The sequence below is a fragment of the Cataglyphis hispanica genome, chromosome 1, assembly GCF_021464435.1.
Source record: "Cataglyphis hispanica isolate Lineage 1 chromosome 1, ULB_Chis1_1.0, whole genome shotgun sequence".
In the NCBI taxonomy this organism is placed as follows: Eukaryota; Metazoa; Arthropoda; class Insecta; order Hymenoptera; family Formicidae; genus Cataglyphis; species Cataglyphis hispanica.
Window position 1 is genome coordinate 16,639,548 of NC_065954.1, and position 22,609 is coordinate 16,662,156.

Genomic DNA, 22,609 nt, shown 5'->3' on the forward strand with positions numbered 1-22,609 from the left:
TAGATTAATATAATAAAAAATAAACGATAATCTCAAAATTTAATTTAAATAGATTAATTCTACATTTTTGTTTTTCAAAAATCATACTTTCGTCGTTATTACTAATTAAGCACTTTACATAACAGATATGCTATGGTTGATCAGCAATAATGTTTTATTCTAATGATAATAAGATGTAGGAAAAAGATTTATTCATCTTTGAAAATAAATACTACTTACCAATAAGTAAGTAAATAATATATATTTATTGTTATCATTATTATAAAGGCACTTGTTATCGATATAAAAATTTATGTCACAAATTACTTCCAATGAGCATATTTAAATACTGATAATAAACAACTAATTGTTTTCTGTTCTGTATATAATCTCAGATATTATGGACGCGTGTTATGCGCAACCTAAGTGGGAAGTTTCGATATAAAAATTCGGATGAAGGCACTTACGTAAGAGTTTTCGCAATGCTCCCCGAAACGTAATCTAGACAGTGTTTAGACTAAAAGCAAGATACAGTATGATAAACACTAATAGTATCGTTATATATATATATATTGCAATTAAAATAATACATTAAACGCACTTGGTCTGATGCTTCTGGAAGACGGTCGATCAAATCGATGTCAAGAAACGCATCCGATTCGAATAATGATATCAATCGGAAAAAACGTCGTGGAACACGGTGAACTCAAATAAAATAAAAATAAAATCGGCTGAATAAAATTAAAGAATGCGAAAATAGGGAGGAAAAAGCGAATAAAAGGAAAACTCAAAGTTGGATAAAACTCAAAACGCGTATCGCTAATACGGCATAAAATGCATTAAAAATGTTTCGATTCTAACTTCAAATACTATCAATTGACAATTCTGATCGATATCTGAATTTGCATAAAATAAAAAAATTTCACGTCCAAAATTTCTACCGTGTTCGGCATGTGACGTCGTCCTGTCTTCCAGAGTTTCAGCCTAAAAATACGGATAGTGACACAAATATTAAATCAACGTTTATATATATATATATATATATATATATATATATATATATATATATATATATATAATATGATCACTTTCTTTTACTATTTTAAAAGAGAAGAAAAAGTAAACGAGTCAAAAATATTCGGCATTCGCACGGCAAAGTTAAAACGAAAGGACAACGCGTGCGAATAACGAAACAAAAGTTTCCTTTTTTCTCCGAGACTTTTCCCAATTACAGGAGAAGGCGGGAGAGCATTAATACAAAAAGTTTATACGATAAGATTGTCGATATCCTTAACATACAAAGAATTCAGAAATTTACGCAACTGTTTTCATTTCGCGACAAAACCACATATAAATATTAATTCTTCTTACAAACAGATTGCAATATAAATATTAATACAAATTTTATGAAATAATTATTAAAATATTAATTTCTATATCATTTGCATTAATTTTTTTTGCACGTTATATGTATTTATTGTCCACGATTATATTAATTTTGATCGAGCGATTGATGGCTACTCGTGCGATGATCTGTGTACATAGTTGCCAGAAAGTAACGAAAACAATCGTCTAAATTTCTGCATTTTTCTGTATTTTCTAAGCTGCCACATGTGATAAACTGCATGTATAGATGCATTATTTTCTTCACTGAAATCATTTTGATTTCCAATGATAACTAGGCCGAGTTAATTCATGAGAAATATAAAAAAAATCTAATATTAGCGGCCTTTTTTCTCTCGTCATTCCAGTACCCTTTAGTTACAGGGACAGGACGCGAAAGCATTCTTATGTAGATAAAAGATATTTATGTAAATCTGTAAATATCTGTATATATATTCTCTCTTCTCGATCTCGCAATCTTTATCATGTAACTGTATATAATAATGTATAAAATGTAATATGTTTACAATCTAACAGGATTTCTCGAAAAATACCAATATAACTGCAATCCGTAACAAGTATATATATAGACTTTACATATAAAAAAAATATATATTCTATCTCTCTCCCATTTTGCATTTATTCTCGGCGGAAACTCATTCAGCTCCAAGACTCTAAAAATGTGTTGCCTATTAATAAAATTATGTTCACATAATGTTTCGATTGTAATGGACGGTTATTGTCGAAAAATGACGACCGGCAGGTCGTGTCATGTTAATTATAAAGATAAGGCACTCTTACAAACACATGATCGCTTGTAAAAAATATACCATGGGATCACAAAACATTTCATCCGTAATGATCCGTAATGTATCTCGAAATTGACGACTCACGGAAATTCGTCTTCGATCTCCACATTGAACATTATACAACATAATTATATATGTCATATAATTCGAAATATTGATAAACGTCTATATGTCATTAAAAAGTTCTCGATCTTTGTCCAGTAAACATTACTATTGCTCTGTAATATTGATTCGAAATAAATGATGAGCTTCGAGATAGTAATATGAACAACTTCGTCAAACATGATTATGATTTACGTTCTCAGATTATTAATCATATCTTTGTATAATATGAATTATAAATCAAAGAACGATTATGTATATATAATAAAAATAATAATTGCAATACTCGTGATAACTGCAATAAAGAAAACCTGCTAATTGTCACATATGCGAAGAAAGAAAAACAAAATATTAAGTTTTCTGTAAAAAAATAAAAAGTAACGTGTTACAATAATTATCTATCATTTGATAATAATGTTTAACGCGACCAAACAAAAAATTTAAAAAAACGCAAGTTCTTAAGTGAAATTAAGTGAATTTTAGTATAAAAATCTAAAACATACGTATCAATTTTTATGATTGCCTATCTTTCTCGCCAATACGATCGCAATATTATTAGTTTGTTCATAAAATTTCGATATAACAATATTCAAAAAGGATGATGTTATAAATACAATCATTTGTAGATATACATCATGAGAAATCGTTAAATTCAACGAATATGTAAATACAAAATAAAAATTTTTGTTGCATAAGATGGTATCTGTAACACACATACATGCATTACAGAAAATTAGTAGTTGTATCTTTTTATGTTGCATTTGCTTTGCAAAATTTTAAAATAGTTTAGATACAAAAGCCAATAGAAAAGCTTCTGACCAATTCTAAGCGATTAAAAATACCAAGTAAATTTCCTGAAAGTCATTAAAATATCTTGAGATTTCAATATATCTCAATATCTATATTCTAACAAGTTATTTTTCATATTTTCATGATAAATAACATTTTTTTTCTGCAATATGTAGATTATAATTAAAGATTGCAATTTTCATAATTTATGATCTGTTATATATAATCGGTCCTGAAAGCTCTTCTATTTATAATTCATATTATAAATTGTCACAAATCCAATCGCCATTTTTCTCTTTTTCTTTTTCTCTCTCTCTCTCTCTTTTTATTTTCTTCTTTTTCTCAGGCAGTGCATATATAAAGAAATATAAACTTATATACAAAACGCTTAAAACTTTCGCACGCACATACAGACACACTATCGCACCTTACACCCGAGCGAGAAAGAGAGAGAGAAACCGGAAAAGAATGGGAATCCTTACATGTATATACGTTCACATATACATATATGATCATACATTATATAGTATATGGATGTCCATACTATATATGTGCATATATCAGTATGTATACGTGTCTAGATTGTTGAGCATCAATTAAAGGTCACTGTATAATTTGAAAATTATTGCGGATATGAACTCTTGGATTTCTTATATAAAAAAAATTATTTTAAATTTATTATTTTTTTCCTATAGAATAAATCATAACAATCTTTGTATTACTGTAAAGATTCCCTGGAGAATCTCTCGTATTATTGATTGAAGGCATCGATATTGCACGGTGCTTATTATGGGGCTATTTATGTGTGAATTCGTGTAAATCCGCTGCACGTGCGATCTCAATTCTACAGCCACGTCAGCACGTTGTCTGCTTTGGTCGTGTTAGGATTTATAAGTGATTGTACATCGTCCAAAATATCACTGCTGAATTCCTCGCTCAGCTGAAACAATAATCTTATATAAAAAAAATGACTATGTACATACATATCTTAAATTAAGACATTCTTTATTGTCAATTCAAACTTCCTAACAAATATAGAAATTATATTTGTTATTATACAAAAATTATTAATATGTGTGTGTGTATGAAAATTATATAATTATGATTATACGAATCACATAGGTATGAAAATAGGATTTTTGTAGAATTTATCATGATAATAATGTAAATAATCTATCTAAATATATGTACATAATCTATGTATCATAATTTATCTAAAAATTATGATACACAATCATTATTAGCAGCTATTACATTGATGTAGAAATAAAAATAGGCCATAAAAAATTATTTTTAAAAAAATTGGAAAAAGGCGAAATAATCAATAACTCTGATAATGTATACATTAAACTACTATTACACACACATCTTATTTCACACAATAATTATTTATTATTAATTAATGATTATTATTCTACAAAAAGTATCTGCACATTTTCTTGTAATTTTAAAATACTGTGACACCTACGTGAAGAGACGGCAAAAGATCGTCGGTCGAATCGATATTGTCGCTCAAAGTTGACAGATCCGGCGTATCCATTGGCGCACCCCCGTCTGAAAAAAAATCGTCAAGTCTTAAGTATAACTAAACGCAATTTTATACTGTTGTAAATACGTACTTAGGTATTTATGGCTTCGGTATAATCGTTTCGTAAGATCAATCAACGCACAGTGCCTTTCTGCAATCGGAACAATCGCGCAAAATAATTATTCAGAAATTGAGAATTGAAAACTCTTTGGCAACAAAACAAAACGAACAACATTCTTTTTAGCACAAATGCTCTGACAAATGCGGTGATGGATGCGATGATAGCGGGATACGTTGCGGGAAAAGTTTCATTCTGAAACATTATTGTGCGGAAGCCGCTCTTACCGCTTGTGCCGTCCATATTGTCGTCGATGTTGACGAGAAAATCTTCCGGAGTGTGAGGAAGGGAATAAGCGGAGCCAAGTCCTAGGCCGCTGTCGGCACTCTCTTGACGTGCATGCTGCTCGTTAATTCCCGACAAAAACGGATCCATGGCAGCATCCGTGGTACTCTGCCGCAGCATCAACTCTTGCTATACAAACAATGAACAAGACACATGCGTGACTTATCAAAAAGATGGTTGCAATGCGAGCGATATTACTCTTCAAGCGATCTTCAAATACTAACCTGACTGCGCATGATCTCCTGTTGCCGTTGCTTGAGACGTTCACGTTCCATCTGTAACGATTGAAGGCGAAGTTTCTGCTGGCAGACCTGCAGACTCTGGTTGCTTTGAATGACACCGGCGGGCTGTAGCCAGTTTTGCGGCAGCATCGCGCCAGATGTCGGAGTTCTCTGAAGATGTGTCGCTGAAGAAATAATGATATTTTATAAAAATACATGTAAAAGATCTTTTCAAAAATGAAAATTCTCGATAGATAATTGATAATATTTCGTATTTTGTAAAAACTCGGGAAAAGTTCGAACAAAATAAATGAAATAAATTGTTCAAACTAATAATAAACCAACTATCGTCCAATTCAATACTAAGAAAATGAGTGTCTTTTCTTGATTTTTAGATGGATACTCGGATTCAAAACTTTATTCTAATCCACATTTACTCTGCATTTAAGGACAAAATTTTGTTAAAACTTACGAATTCGCGGATCGAACCACGAGGTGGTGCGGGTCTGATGATTGATGAAGTAAATTTCGCCCTCGGCTGTGCGGGCTTGTTCCCATCCATCGGGCAATGGACCAAGCGAGTTGGGGTTGGATTTGCTGGTCTCGACTGCGGCGGCTACTGCTGCCACATTCGCGGCTGCGGCTGTTTTTCGTGGATCCTCCCATGTCGTACTGCGCGTCAAGTGACTGTAAAAAAAGATTGGGCCGTTTATTAGACGCAATGAGGTAAATAATTGTAAGTTGTCTCCAGAAGAAGGGGAGAGAGAAAAAAATTAATGTTGATAATTATCAATTGTGAAATGAAATTAAAATGCCTCTAACATGCGAAAAATAGCTTTCTTTTAAATAAAAAAAAAATATTTTGTGTTTAAAAAAGTTATGAGTTTTGTAAGAGAAGAAGACTCTCTTTGTAGACGAGTAAAAGATATGTACATATTTTTATGTACAAGCTTCGAGAAGCAGCAAAAATTTAAATATTTATAAAATGAAACATCCGTGATTTTAGTACGGCACCAAATACAATATAATACATTATATCAAATGCACGACAACCTGCGTAAAATGTATATATTATATATACACATATCTATATAAACAAATCTATATAAACAAATATGGAACTTTCGATTGAATACGTCACAATATGAAAGAACAATTATTCATCGAAATAATGAGAGAAAAATAGATATATAGACAATTAAATTAAATTAGAATAAAATTTAATTAAAAAGAAAAATTGAACAACAGACTAATCTGTCATTCAAAGATATTAGAAATATCGATCCAGATAGTTCTTTAATTTTTACATAAAATAATTCGCCATATTAAGTATGAGATTTATTCAAAAAGTATACCTAAAATTTCTTCTTTATTTATTTTTTTTTTCTTTTTAGAAAGCTAATACATCTCAAATTTGCCAACTTTGCTCAACATTACATGAAAATATTTCAAATTGCAAATCTGTATTCGATAAACTCCATATATCGTGGTATATATATATATATATATATATATATATATATATATATATATATATATATATATGACAATTTAATATACGATATTAACTTTGTTGAATTCGATAAAATTAAAAAGCTTCCTTCTGTTTTTATTTCGATCATTTTAGAATTATGACTGTGGATAAATAAAATTGGCGCGTAAATAATCGGTGCAGGTAAAAATATATTGATACAACGCACTGTTCCGATTATCAGAAATATAAATAATGCGATTGCGTTCGCGAAATTTAACTTCAACTTATATTATATCGAACACTTTAATGTTGGCCTCAGGTGCTCGATCCGTGGAAACTGAATACGCGACGCGGCTCGTACATACAGTTATCCACATATAGTAGGCGCGTGCTAAAAATACTTCCATTCAAAAGACCGATGCGAAACAGCGAGGCGACGTGGGTTAGAGCGTAGGTTTTGACGCCCAAAATAAAGGCGATCTTTTAATCTTGCCATCTTTTATTAAACATGTGGAACCGATAGTTTCCATGAATGTCGAATAAGTCTTGGATAAGTTCAAAATATGGAAATTTTTTCTTTAATACGTGCTTTATCGCAGAATTCGGAAATTTACACGTAACAAGTGATAAATAGTCTTACTCAGAAATAACGAATAATTGTTTAAAAATTCAATAATGTATGCGTATGTGTATCATACTAAAATAAATATGTATATAAAAATTTATTCATTTATCTCTCTCTCTCTCTCTCTCTCTCTCTCTCTCTCTCTTCTCGCTCTTTCGCTCTTATACATATACAGAAAAATGTTATATACAATTAAAAATTTTTATTCAAGTGTAAATTACAATGTTGCTTAAAAATTAAAATTTACAGGTTTAAGGTTTCATTATTTGTATTTTATTTAAATAATGGCCATATACTTAAGCCTGCAAATTTTAATTTTTGAGCGACATAATTTATATATACAATAATATATAATAATATAGTAGATTATTTTTTATAATGAATGCGTTTAAGGATTAGCTAAACGTGAATGACATTAAGTATGATGTTTCTTCTCTTCGTCGCAATAGTAGATTCACGCTACAGTTCGGAGGGCAAAAGAACGAAAGGAAGTCTGTTTTGCACAGCACGCGCGCATGACGTCATTACGCGATTATATTTCTGCACCCACACATCAAACTACAGACGGTACCTGCGTGACGAACGCGTACCTGCCTTGTAATAGGCACGCGTTTGTAAACACCACGCCAATCCGACTGCGCTTGGCAAGCTCGATTTGTTAATCATCTTGTGACTATTCAAACGATAGCTTATCGTTACTTTTTGAAAAAAAATTTCATATATATATATATATACATATAAATTAAAATTATTTTTTTCTAAATATCGAGATTCTTGATTTTTATATATTTTAATCAATTATAGTGCGCATAAATTTTTCACACGTTTATTTTATATGTTTTATTAGAACCTTTAAAAAAAGACAAAAATTTCGCAGTTTTTGGAGGAAAAAAAAACCCACGCATTTATTATGGAGAACGCTATCGATATATGTACTCTTTTCTTTCTTGTTGTCTTTTTAATGCAAAACAATATTTCGCCAGCAATATATGCATTTCGCGAAGATAGACATATATATCTTTTATCACAGCCTTGGAAGTCATGAACAACCTGTGGCGAGTAGCGAAACACCCTGTACAACAGCGGCGTGATTGTGTTTTTCATCCTAAACGCGCCTGATGTGAGAGCCTGTAGCTCTCGCGCTCCCGGTTGGCCGTGGTCCAGCAAGAGGAACGGCGCCGCGTTACGTCGCCCCCCGCGGCTGCTGTGGGCCCCGGAGAGCACCGGGCGGCCGAGATAAAAGAGAGAGAGAGAGAGAGAGAGAGAGAGAGAGAGAGAGAAAGCAAGGGTGGTGACGAGGGGAAGTAGGCAGGAACGTTGAGCGACCAAGAGAACGCGCGTCGGAGAATTATAAGAGGGTCCCGTGTGTGGCGCGTGTGCGCGCGCGCGCGCAGACTCTACGGTGTATTTTTACTCCGGACATCACGGCGCCGGACAACTCGTAAATAGACACTCGCGTATCGACTCTCTTCTCGCTGCACTCTGCTCTCCATCGTCGGTTCTCGCAAGCCTCCCTCGAGCCCCCGACTCTTCGCACTTTAAGGGCGAGCTTCGTCCTCGCCCTCCCTCGCGAGAAGCGCGCGTGTTTGTCGCTTTTCTAGACCTTAGATTTAAAAACTTGAGGGTCTAATGATAACGACTATGACCGCGATCTCGGCTTTTGCTGCGTACGATCGATGTCAAGTTGACAAGCTTCATCTAGCGGATGATTCCTACGGATTTAGCGTCATTAGGTCACCCAGAATCCCCGCGGATCTTAAAACATCTTTAGTAAGAAGAATCGAAAATTGAAGAGTCCGAATAATGCGCAAGTGTGGAAAGTTTAATAGCCAAGTTTTACTATTATGGCAATCATTTTCAAAAAGATGAAAATTTCAACATTTCAGCGCTCAATCAAAAATTATTTTTGCGCCTCTTTTAATCTTATCATTGGCTAAAGTTTTGTATTTAAGCTCTCGTTTACACAACCCCGGGAGAAAATGAATTAATACAAGAGAGAATTATACAAATTGATAAAACAAACTATACCGGCAGAGTTAAAAGAAAAGAAATGATGTCTCACGAAAACAAATTGTTTATATCGAATTATATCGTCGCTAATTAGTGTCGAACAAATTAATCCCTGTGACGATAACAGATTAATCGAGCGTTTGTTTTGACAGCGATATAAGATAAGTCTTATAAGACATGCTTGTCGAAATAGGCGTATCGCACCGATTTATACACATGTCTAATTTATATACATGCATATAAAATCGTTAAGAAGATTTCGATATTTAATTTATTCCGTGTTAAAGAGATAAACACACAATTGACGTAAATAAATTGTCTACAAGATTATGAAAATTCGTTTTGCACTTTGTCTAATACGGGAAAGCAATGATTCCACAGCGATTTAAGATGATATTCGAAACAACTACTAGGAGAAAATTGAAACACGTTTGTATATAGCCGAAACTGACCTTTGGCCGAAACACCGAAGCGACAAAGTCTGATTTTCTAATGATTTCGCAAATGCACAATTTGCATATTTTACACATATAATGATCATATATTTACAGTCTAATGATTCGCAAGTTCGCTATGACGCATACTAAATCACGTACGTTTCTCGTGAAATGTCAATTCGAGAACGATTTTCTACGGCGTTGATCAAGGTAACAATGTTGGGGACAATTTTGCTAGAATGTTCCTTACATTTTTCTTTACCTATAATCTGTTTGATCAATTTCGAGCTGATTTTTTTGGATGAAATTATGAAAATAAATTAGGAAAGGCATAGAAATAGCATAATACACACGCACACAAATCTTATGCACTTAAATACATATTTTAACCCCAAATTACGAGCCGATGAAATACATTTCGTAGGATACGTAGCCAAGATTAGGGGATTAATGCGAAATAACTTATGCGATGCGATTAAGATGTCACACACGGTATTTATGGTGCAACCTCGGCAACTACTAACGGTACCCGAAGTTTAAAGTTAAAAGCATTTCTCGGCATCATCGAGCAAAGATTCCTATATAGCAGAGACTTCGGTTAACTACTTCCCGTTTATCTGTATGTGAAATTGCTGATGTCGCGGCCTTACTTTCGCGAAAATGAGTAACGCGTTGGAATCTAACGATTTTAGTTAATAGAATCCTCGTGAGAGGATAATAACAAATTGACATTAAGTTACAGAGAGAAAGAAAAAGAGAAAGAGAGAGAGAGAGAGAGAGAGAGAGAGAGAGAGAGAGAGTCAAATATCTGCTTTGATTTTATAATATATCCGTGACATCTATATATATTTCAACTTTTTAACAATCAATGTTTTCCATTTTTTTCATAATATTATGAACAATTTCAATGAATCAAATGTAATCTTGCACATGAAATTTTTTTCAGTATACAAATATTACGGTCCCTTTTCCCGCAATACATTCTTTCAATTCGAATCTTACAAATTAATAAAATTACATAGAGAGTCAGACGAAATATTCTCGTACCGAGCAAATTTTACAATACTAGTCGCGCGTCGCACTGCCTTGAACTTTCGATATACGTTCGCACTCCCGACGATCTATCCTCGTGTCTGGCATTCGCATTTGTCGTCTAAGCTCTCTCGCGTACAGGTGTGTCGGGGTCTTTAGCCTCGGTGCAGCGCGACGAGGTAACAGCGTCGCGTCTTTGCCAACGATGGCGCGTTACGATGCCACCAACGGTAAATTTCATTCCAAAACTATCGTGTCATTCGGATATTTTCTCATCGAAGAGACGTGCCCATACGAAACAAAAAATCCGTAGATCAGTCTTGCAAAAATTGTATGCAAATTTCGTATCTATAGCGATCTATATATCCTCCTTTCTCGCATCCTATTTCGATCGCTCTATACGCCGTTGTTAATATCATATCGTACATTTTTATGCAATCCTCGATTATTCGGATCGCGAATCTATTCTGAGCTTGCAAATGCAGGGAAACTAACGAAATATATTCACGCTAATCGATCCGACCTTGAAATACAACAGAATACTGATGTCGCGACAACTTTCACCACTTTGATTTGGAAATATCCGGCAATCGAGCTGTTGTCAAAATTGATTTATAAACATAGAGATATGTCGTTTATTTCGGAAGATTACAAATCGTTGCGGCGATTTCTCTTGCACATAATCGAAAAATCGATAGAGATTAAATGTGATATCGCGTCAAAAAATAATATCGTTCGTTTAGCGTCCATTTAAAAAACACATCAGCTGATTCTTTATGCGTGATTTGTTCCCGTTGAATATAGTGAGTTTTTTTATATGTATTTGCACGTTCGTTATTTTTCGAGCTCTCCTGGACAATCGACAACCAAGACAAGAAGTATCGCGTATTCTACACCGATAAGACGTGACTCGACCATAAGTGCTACGTGAATCGACGCAAACGTCAGAAACCTTGAAGGAATGCTCGCGTCTCTTGTCTGGCGAAAGACGAGCAGCGCGATAAGAACGCGCTCAAGTGCTAACCGAAAGCCATTGTCTCACCTGTGTCCAATGAAACGATTGAGAAGAAAATGTTCCAAGCTCGATCTCCATTTATTCATTTTATTTTTTTTTCAAGATTTTTGAATATATCACTAAATATATATATAATCGTATAATCACTAAAAAGAAGACATATCTTTTTTATTTTTATGCTAAAATAGGATTAGATTTGAAGATCCCTATCCCCAAAATTAAATCTTATTTCGAATATCCATAATCATAAAAAATTTTTAATAAAAGCTTTATTCTTTCGTATGTGCTTATCACAAACTTAGAGCTTGAAACTGATTCATGTGAGAAATATACTCACATGCCAATAGGAATTATAATTCTGATATAGAAACAAAGCTAATTAAATAATTAAGATTAGAAATAATTATGGTTAATGAATTCTATAAATTTATTATCGATAATTATAGGTTTAAGAGATTATTTTATTTAGAAAAAGTATTATTCATATAAAGTATAAACAGCTATATTATTGTTTCTTTTTTGTAGAAAGAATATCTGTATGTATATGTAGATGTTTTTAAATTTGATTTATTCAATATCGCATAAATTTTTATCGGCTTAATTTATATGTATTTTCTTTCCTATATATATCTCTCATATTTAAAAATGTATGTTTTCGAAACATGTAACATGTGTAACGAATACGATAAACAAGTATGTATTATGCGATTTTCGCGATGTATTTCTCGTACTTATATGAACGTAGCATTAAAATCAGCAAAAAAATCGCTAGAAGTAAAATTACAAACAATTCTAAAAAACATTGCAAATAAATTGGGAATATTTTTGAAGTGGCAAAAAGTTGCATTTTTTTCTATATATTATATATTGTAATTTTTAACCGTGCAGCAACAAACAAAAGAAAAAAATTATTACAAATAAATATAAATTATTCTAAAACAAGATACATCAGCATTTTTTTTTACCTCGACGATAACAATCAACTTTTCGAAATGCCATATTTTTTTCTGGTTTCGATTACAAACGCAGTTATTGTTACTACAAACAAAAAATATTATTTTCTGTGTTAAAAATTTAATTTATTAAAAGTAAAGTACTAAGTTTACACAAATGTTTGTCACAAGAGCATCTGGGAATGCAGGAACGAGAAATGTAGTAGAATATGTAAAAGCTAGTGCGAACTGGAATTGTTTGTCCGGACAAAGCGTATGATAGAAAAGAATCATGTTTCCTTCACGTGTTTGGTTCTAAAATAAAGCATCGAGTTTTTATAAAACAGAACGAGTCAACCAGTTCTTTCACGTTAAAATTCTCGATAATAATCGATAACACGTGATTGAACATCTTTTTTTTTCATCACTCACGGATGGACAGAGAATTAAAAATATGCAGAGTGCGTGGTATTTTCTCAAATAAGGATACGGGCGCGATATTAATACGCGAGATACGGAAGTGTGATCCAAATTCATTCTCAGGCTAGTAAAAGGTCAGCTTATTCGCGACTGAAATCACGTTTCAACTACGCAAATTAGATTCTAATAAGTCCCAATGTTGGACAGGATCCAAAAGCCTCGGAACGGGGCTTAACAGTAATTGGACAAACGCGTGTTTGAAAAGAGGAAGAAGGAAGAAGAATGATTGAATAAGTGAGTGAATGAGCGAGTAACTCTTCTCGGAAGACTTTTCAGAACGGAAAGAGATATTATAATGTTACATTCAGAAGCAAATAATAAATAAGACTGGAAGACTTCTCTCATCAACAGATACATACATATATACATATATATATATATATATATATATATATATATATATACATAATGCATAATAACTTCATGAACGAATACATTCATATACGATACATTATTATATATTGCAGTGCATCTTTCATAGGAAAAAGATAAGCTTTGCGGAGGAATAAAAGTGACAGATCATATTTTTTAAATAAGAGCTGCTTTCCTAGAAAGTTTATATAGATTTCTTTTAGAATGCGCTATCAAGAAGATAAAAATAGATGTATTTGTTGCAACAATACGAATATACGCTTACGATTCCTTCAATTTTTTTTTAGTCTATTAGAGTAATTATTTTTTGTTCACAGAACAATCTATCGCGCTCAATACTGATGATAAATAGTTGACTTTCAAACTCAAAGTAAAATAGTGCCATAAAAGTTAAAAGCGTCCAAACATCATAGTAAGTATCAACAGTAACAGAGAAGTAACAATTAAATGTGTAAAGAAAACATAAGAATTATCCGGAAAAAAGGATAGAAATATTATAGAAGGGCAAGGTTAAATACATAGCAAAAAGAAGTTTGTAAAACAACAGATCTCAATTTGCCAGATCTTAAAACATCGATAATAATGTTTCTTTTCATGCATATCCAGCAATATGTACTGTTGAAAAATTTGTGTTTTCTTGTTAAAAAATACATTGGTTAAAATTTTTATGTTAAATGTTTAACACAAACATTCATGTATTAATTTAACATATAGCTATTGTGTTAATTAAATTGAAATGTTAAATTATTATAACAATTAAAAAAAAATGTAAAAATAAACACAATGTGCATATATTTTTAATTTTGCAGATGTTCCGTGTTATTAATGATAGGATTTATCTGTTAAAACTTACAGAAAAATATGTTGATTTTATTCTACAGTGAGTGAGAGTAATTACAGACCGTCAATAATATTTTCCCAAGTTAATTTTATCATTAAAAATATGTTGATTTTACGCAAAACTTATTTCAAATTATTATAAAGTTTGCCTTCATTTTGTATAAAAATATTAACATAGTATTAGTGTCACCATTTAACATATCTACATTATATTAAATTAATACAAAAAATTGTGTGAAACATTATCGTTTGGAACATGTGTTAAATTTAAGCCAAATTTTCCAAGAGCATAACGAAGATTCTTCGGAATACATGGTATCGAAATAGCATCCGTTGTTATTACAAATAACAAATATCCGCCATTACTGTTGGAAGGAAAGAAAAGAGACGGTCTTTTCCCGCGGTGATCATTACCGCGTAATTCAGCGAGCGTGCAACTCGCTTCGCTGCACTTTGCAGCGCACTTTACCAACAAGCTCACGCTCGCTGCGCCTCGTATTACGCCTATCGAAAAAAAAAAACGAGCTCTGCACCTCGCTTCCGCAAAATTCGCCGACGTTCTGTAGAAAATGGAGCGTGTTTGAAAACTGAACTTTAATGAAAAAAAAAAAAAGAACATGAGATACACGAGATCTATCTACGGCAGGTCTCTTGCGTTTTTTCGCAAGATCAAAGATCAATTTCAATATCCCTTGGCTGCGGAAAAAAATGCACGATACGTGAAAAAAAAAAACGCTTGCTATTGTTATTGCAGAGACATGTCGAAATAAAATGTCGAAAATTAATACGATACGGATGCGTCAATTCTCAAAAGCCGATGACGAGAACTTATTCGTGACACGGTGAAATTGGGGGATTCGTTTGTGCGGTTCAAAACAAAAAGATTTTAACTCGGCTCCTGATAAGAACGAAAGTAGATACACGATAACGAATATATCGATAGCAGGATAAATACTTAATTATCCGGCCAAAAGGTAGGGACATTTTCTTTTTTTTTTTTGTACATCTTTGCGTTTAGAAATAAACGCGAGGCGGAGTAAGAATAACGCTTTCGATTCGCGCATAAATTTATGTAGCGCAAGAAAATTTGATGGCGTAATATGCGGTAGAAAATTCCGATGCGATGCACATCGAAGAGCCTTTCCATTCCCTCTATGCAAATGATTTGTTTCTAATGACCCTTTAGGTGTGCGTATTTATTAAAATAATTTTCTGAAATACGCAATAAAAGAAACAATAAAAGAAAAACTAATAGTTTTTTTATTATCGTGTTTTTTCTTCGAAAATCGTTAAAAATTATTCCCAAAATGCGTAAAAAATTTAGCGTATCATTAACGAACGCATTTAGATACGAGTTTCTTCGCAAAAGTGCTTTGTTTTATCTGTTCGAATCACGTATTTCCCGCTGACCTTCCACGCGATAAAATATCACGAAGTAAATTTCGATCGTAGAAACGAAGCGCGTGATTAAACCGTAATTAACACATTATCTCCAAATTGCTTCGTGTTTCAAGGATATCTTGCTTATTGTTAATGGGCTTTACGATGTATGGTATCTGAGATAAACATCTTGTCTGTCTTATTGTTAGCTATACTAATGGCTACTTGGCGTCCATCAAAATGACAAAGTTTCGAAACGTTCGATCTTATACCTAACAAAGTCAATTGAGTTACAATCCCAACAATTTTAGAGAGACTATCACATATAATTTATATAAATATGTTAAGAAAATAGCATTCAATAAGAAAAGTACAGTCGAAAATGGAAAGACAGTCAAAGGATCAAAATTATATAAACGATTTTGCAAGAAGATCAAAGATGTTTATGCGTTTTATACTGAATTATTGCACTACAGTTCTGTATTTTCTTTTTCTTTTTTTTCTGCTCTCAAACAAAAATAGTATAATTCGCTCGAACATGTGTAAACCTGAAACGTATTTTTCAAAAATAAATCCTCTACGTGACCGTTTCCATGATTTTCAAGCAGGTAGTAGGATTTGCGCGTGAAATAGAAATGATTTCTCAGGTAAATAAAATGCGCTGAATGAAAAGATTAGATAAAGAAGGATGTCTTTCTACGAGATCTCAAGGACATATTTGTATGAGAATGCAGGAGAAAAAAAATTTGCAAATAAAAGAAATAGAAAAGCACTTCGAGAAAAATTTGGTTAAAAAAAAAATAGTCCCAAAATAATGTAAAGAATTGAACCTAATAAAATATAATGAAGGTGCTTTTTTCAAATATAATCATAATTTATTTTTTTTTCTACTAACGAGACCAAGATGAGTCCATAATGTAGAATGTTAAAATTTATGAATTTAATATTAATGTCACCTGTTCTAATGATAAAGTTAAAATAAATTTTTCTTCTTGAAAAAGAAATGCGTACAACGCGAGGTATCTATATTTTTTCATATTTCCGATTAATTTTCTTTAGATTTGAACAAATAAAAATGTAATTTTATAATTAATATTATAATAATATCAAACACAGTAAAAACTATAAAATTTACGACTATGATAAAAATTGTGCAACTTTTATTCCTCTATTTAAGAGCTCTTCTGACATATATCTTTAAAATAGAATATAATTTTTTATAATATATAAAAGAAATAATATCTCTTTCTTCGTCGTTTGTGCAAGTCAAAAATTTAACAATATATTTTAATATTCGAACTCTGTATTTAAATTTTTAGATAAAAAACGAAGATGTTATAAGATGGTCAATTTTATGTAACGACGTTTATAAGGGAAAGAAAATTTTTCAGAAATATTTAAGAAAATTAGTCTAGTTGTGGGCTACATTGTGGGCTACACTGGCAGGTTCATTGAAGTTCGAAGAATGGAAGCGAGCGATGACGGTTTCTCACAACAGGTGACACGTGATGATCCCGACAGTTACGGTGGCGCAGGTGGAACAGGTTAGGAAGCTAAGATGCATGGTGGGAGGCCGACGCATCTTCTTCAGAAGCATCAGAAAGATGTGAGAGAGCATATTCCAGGAACGAATCTAAGGATCTCTTCGTCAGGGCCCGTGTAACAGTGCCTCGAAACCGCAATTGTCATTACTTGTGACGATAATCGTGTTACGACATATAACATATATAGGCTGTTTCAATCTACGATTTCATTTCACATGCTTAATTTTCCTTTTTTCGGGAAAAAATATATCTCGATAATTTTCGAGATATAAAGTGTTTGCAAAAGAGACTATATTTATGAATTAATAGAACATATACATAATAAAAGTTAATTTTAGATGAATCAACATTAAAAGAATTTTAATTTTAAAAAACTTTCAGTTAACAAAAAAAAGATATGCAATGTTGAAAATTGAATATTTGCGATGAGTAATGATTTTCATCGATATTTTCTCTAAAGTAAAATCGTCGAAGTTGTTTAAAAAAAAAAAAGAGAAAGAGAGAGAGAGAACTTTGAAATTGTTTTTCCTATACATAGATCTGATTCTACAGAAACTTTCGTCTGTTCGATATAAAACATAAAAATATATGTACCAAATTTTTTATTTAAAAATCTTATAAAATTTCTGTATTAATAATAACGTCTTCTATGTATCCGAATATGCTAATTAGTACATTGGCATCGACTGATGTGTTCACCGTCGAACATCATGACGCATGTGTTCAGTTTCGAGGGCAAGAGCGAACGTTAGCAGCAACGAAGAGCAGCTTAACGGATGAACCGAGAGAACGCATCTTTCTTCTCTCGCCGCCCATGATGAGAAGTGATGGGGACACGGAGGGGCAACGAGCAAAGAGGAACAGAGAGAAGACGAGTAAGTAAAGTCGTCGAGATAAAGATGGTGTCGGCCTTGAGGTATGCGGGACTTCTATACGGTGAAAATTACCGACGGCGATGAGTCGCAAAACTACCGTTCTTTAATGAACCATAGCGACGCGTATGGCGTGAAATGTCTGCTCAATTTTAGAAAAACAAAACTGTTCTACTCTTCTCTGATCGCACGCAGAAACATTTTGTATTTCATGTATTCATCTATATATTTTAATATTTTTTCGTTCAAAGATTAGATTGATCCGATAAGAAGTTCGATTACATGATTATACTAAAGATTCTTAGATGTTGCTTTCATAGCTTTAAAATTCAGATTTTTTTTAAATATATTGTAGATTTACGATTTATATATAAATAAGTTGTTTATCAATAAAACTGCATTCATAATGAATATTAATATTTTCGTGCGTATAATAAAAAATCTTATCATCCATCTATTGTATTATGGAAAAGTTCATGTTTGTTTATGAAAATCAGTGTTGCAGTTAAAGAAAAAACGTTATATATAGCTATTCAGGATATCTTTAAATGTCGTGCATATGGCATTGACATTAGAAATGAAAAATCGTGTAAATTTTTTTCTTGCCAAATACGTCGAAATAAATTAGTTTTTTTTTTGTATGGTATCATTCGATCAATAACATAAATCGATGAAATATGTCAAAAATTTCCTTTTTTTATTATTCCATGTTAGGAAATGTACATATATAATCTGTATGTATATTCTATTTATAGCGAAAGTAGACTTTATATTTATTTATAGCGAAAGTAAACTTTATATGTATAAAATAGATTCATAGTTTTAATCAAGATTGATACCGATATATTTTAATCTATGTATTTAAAATATATATATATATATATATTTCATTAATTTATATTATCAAATGCGAATGACAACATATAATACAATTAACTTATTTCACTGTATAATACAAGAAAAACATACACATGTTTTCTCGCTTCTAATGTCATAATATGACATTATCATTTATAATACAACTGCAGTGAGTGAATAGAAATCTGAAAACGAAACCAGTATGTACATGTCATCCTTTGAAAGGAGAAACAAAATAAAAAATAAGAGTACACATTTAAAGGTACTGATTTTCATAAAATATATGATTTCAACGTAAAATTGCCCTTGGTGGATGGAAGAAAAAAAGAGAGTACGATCGGAACGCACCTTCCATCCCGAATCGCGTAAAAAGCAGCGTGGAGTTACTCACTTGAGGAAGTAGATCTGGCCCTCGGAGGTGCGTGCTTGCTCCCATCCGTGCGGCAGCGGGCCCAGGTCGTCGACCGTGCTGATGACGTCGTAGCTACGCTGCTTCTGATGATGATGGTGACGCGCGTGCGGCTGCGGCGCGTGTTGAGACGCTTGTTGCGCCGAGGCGTATGTCTGTTGCAGGGAGGCCGGGCTGCTGTGAGCGCGGGGATGAGCGACGGTGAGACCGGCGGCTGCGGCGGCCGCGGCCACAGCGGCGGCGGCTGCGACCGCACCTGCGGCGCTATTTGCACCTCCGCCGCCTGCACTTGTGGCGGTACCGCCGCCGGCACTTGTAGCGGTACCGCCGGCGCTTCCGCTTCCGTTGGCACTTACGTTAGGCGCGCCGCCGGCGCTCGGTGTCGCGGTCACGGCGGTACCGAACGCGGAATCCGCGGAGTTCTCGCGCGAGTGCGAGATCGAGGGACTCTTGCTGCCGGTGGACGGAGGATTGAAGAAGGAATCCGGCAGATTGCGCATGCGCAGCGGCACCTGTAGCGGCCGTTTGGAGTCGGGTTTGAGGACGGTGTCGAATAGCGCCTGTAGATCGGACTCGGAATTCTGGTCGACCCTGACGACGAGATTACTCTTGGACAACTGGTCCACGTCTTGGTTGAGCGCCATTTTGGATCAAATCACACGTTCGCACGCGCGCGTTCTCTTCCTCTCTGCTTTATAGTGACCTGCGTCCTTGTCTCTCCTCCCTCGTCCTCGTATCGGCGCGTTCTCGTCGCTCTTTTTTGCGTCTATCCGTTCTCCGCTTCCAACGTTCCGACTTCGCTACTCCCGACCGCGGTTGCCTCTTTCACGGCGCGTACCTATATTGTGTATCCGTGTACGTAGCGACGTAGCCGACCTCTCTCTCTCTCGTTCTTTCGTTTTCTCACCTTCCCTTTCTCTCCTACGATCGTCTCATTCCCACGGGACGACGCCGATGGCTCGTTCTCACTTCCACCTGTACGCCTCGCCGCGGCGGAATAAAACAATCGGGATAAGCGCCGTCGTCGCCGTTACCGCTGCTGGATACCAGCAGCGTTCCCCACGATTCCAATGGGGATAATCCCTCGCCGCCCTCCTCCCCGCTGGCTACCTCTTCTCTCGCCGCTCAATCGCGCTTCCCGATCTCCGTGTGTGTTACGGGTGGCCTACACCGATTGAGACTGCGGGACTTGCTCTCCTCGTCGTCTCTCCCACCTCTTCGACGTATCGGCTCGCCCTACCTGCGTAGACTCGTGACGAGCGCGAGAGCACAGGAAACACGACCTGAGAAAAAAGAGAAAGAGAGAGAGAGAGATGGAGAGGAGGGGAAGAGTGTTCTCTCCAGTGCTCCAAAGATTCCGTCTTGCATTCACCAGCGACGCTCGCTAGCACTTGGATGATAACGCGCGTCGGTGATATGTTCGTCAAGACAAGGACGTCCGGGAAGCCTCCCCGAAACGCCGTGGGGCGTACATTCGAGAGAAAGATAGAAGGAAATCACTCACGTCGCCTCCGTTTCCTCCAATACGTCACTATGATAACAATGACGATGACGACATCAGCGACGAAGACGATGACAACACGATAAGTTGACAAAATGATACGATGGGTCTCGCGGCATCGCGCGGATACAATCACGATCGCGATTGTTCCTGGCTCCGCGTGACGAACGGCGGATGGCGAGAGTCAGACATTAAAGCACTTTGAGGCGAGGAAGTCGCCCTCGCATCGAGATGCGGCACGGCGATGTAGTGCTGCGGTGCGACGACAGGAAGAAAAGAGAGAGAGAGAGAGAGAATCACTATCCTCTTCTCGAGTCGTGGCACCGACTCCTCAATCACGCCGTCCAGTCTTCTTGATTGATGACTGATGAAGACTGTTGCTTCGACTCCGCGGGACACCGTCGCGCCGTCGCGTTACGTTGACTCCACTGAGCAAGACGAAGATCTGGCAACCTGCGACGCCTTAATGATGCACAGTTCTGGCAACTACGCTCCCAGCAGCGAATCACCAATCGGGAAAAAGCTCTTGATGATGCGCGGTGTCGGATCTCGCCCCAAAGCGCCGAGCCAAGCCGCCGTGTGTCAGCCTGTTGCTCCAACCTATCTATCCACTGGCTCCTAAGTAGGCGTCATTTGTGATACCAGCGGGGCGGTGGGGGAGGGGTAAAGAAAAGGCGTATGGAAAAATGCCTAGGCGCGTACTCAACGCGCGTCGGTGCTTCTCGAATGTAGTCTTCCTTAGGAGCGTTTTAGCTTATTTATGAACCCTAACCTTCCTCCTGAATCACAATTGTGTGTGCTGGAAAATTTGAAATAAATTCAATATTATAAAAGAAATATTAAACAAAAGGATATCGTTATACAATAATAGTAATGTAGAAATTACTATTAATATTTTGTTACTAATATTATTATATATTGTTCTATTACTGTATATTACTAATACTAATTTTATTTTTGCTAAAAAAGAGCTTTTTCACTTCAGCAAGAAAAAGACTTGAAGTACACGAAAACTATTTCGATTCGGATACATTCAGATAGATCGGCAATTACTTAACTCGAGATTGACATATAATAACGATATGATACATAAATAACATTTCATAATAGATATTTACGATAAGTTTGCACGCAAAGAACTTTCGAAACAATTCAAATATAACTACTGTATATATCTATCGAAGAATAACTTACCGATTATACTACGAAGCGAGATATACTTCATAGCCTCAATCGCAATTATTATATTAAAATTTGAAAAATTCAACAGATGTTAGAACTCTCTTTTTTTCTTTGGATTATAGAAAATTAATTTCGATAATGCATTTAACATCTTGACGATTATAAACACACATAACAAATGAACGGAATATTAACATAAATAATATCCACAGCACGGATATAGCAAAGAATATAGTATTTCATCTAATGTTCATGTGAGTGCGTTCATCTTGACGCTACAAGCGCTGAAAGCATTTGATTGACCAATCGGGGCAGAGAGTCCTTTGTTCTGATTGGCTACGAAGCGTAAACTTCTTGGTTAATCAGACGAAGTTTGTAAAGCCGATCTTTCAGTTATTCGTAAACATTGCGATGGCAAATTCATCTACATAT

The 22,609-nt window shown here is 34.8% G+C and overlaps 1 protein-coding gene across 2 annotated transcripts; it reads right to left on the bottom strand.

The window, feature by feature from the left end:
* Positions 1–226: 226 nt before the first annotated feature.
* Positions 227–22,334, bottom strand: LOC126853384 (transcriptional coactivator yorkie). Of its 2 annotated transcripts, XM_050599066.1 has the most exons (8): positions 22,190–22,333; positions 19,477–21,794; positions 5,687–5,901; positions 5,218–5,399; positions 4,936–5,122; positions 4,682–4,741; positions 4,531–4,616; positions 227–4,002 (listed from the first exon to the last, which is right to left on the bottom strand). In XM_050599066.1, the coding sequence occupies exons 2-8, from the start codon at positions 20,136–20,138 to the stop codon at positions 3,907–3,909; spliced, it is 1,488 nt and encodes a 495-aa protein (XP_050455023.1). In that variant the 5' UTR covers positions 20,139–21,794; positions 22,190–22,333; the 3' UTR covers positions 227–3,906. The 2 variants fall into 2 exon arrangements, with proteins under 2 accessions (XP_050455023.1, XP_050455033.1); XM_050599076.1 differs by lacking the exon at positions 4,682–4,741 and having other exon boundaries at positions 22,190–22,334.
* Positions 22,335–22,609: the final 275 nt, after the last annotated feature.

Coding starts and splice junctions, on each gene's coding strand:
- LOC126853384 (XM_050599066.1), bottom strand. CDS start 20,138: ATGGCGCTCAACCAAGACGTGGACCAGTTGTCCAAGAGTAATCTCGTC. Junction 4,617..4,681: donor CCGAAGCCATAAATACCTAA/GTACGTATTTAC, acceptor ATTTTTTTTCAG/ACGGGGGTGCGCCAATGGAT. Junction 4,003..4,530: donor ATCTTTTGCCGTCTCTTCAC/GTAGGTGTCACA, acceptor TTATTGTTTCAG/CTGAGCGAGGAATTCAGCAG.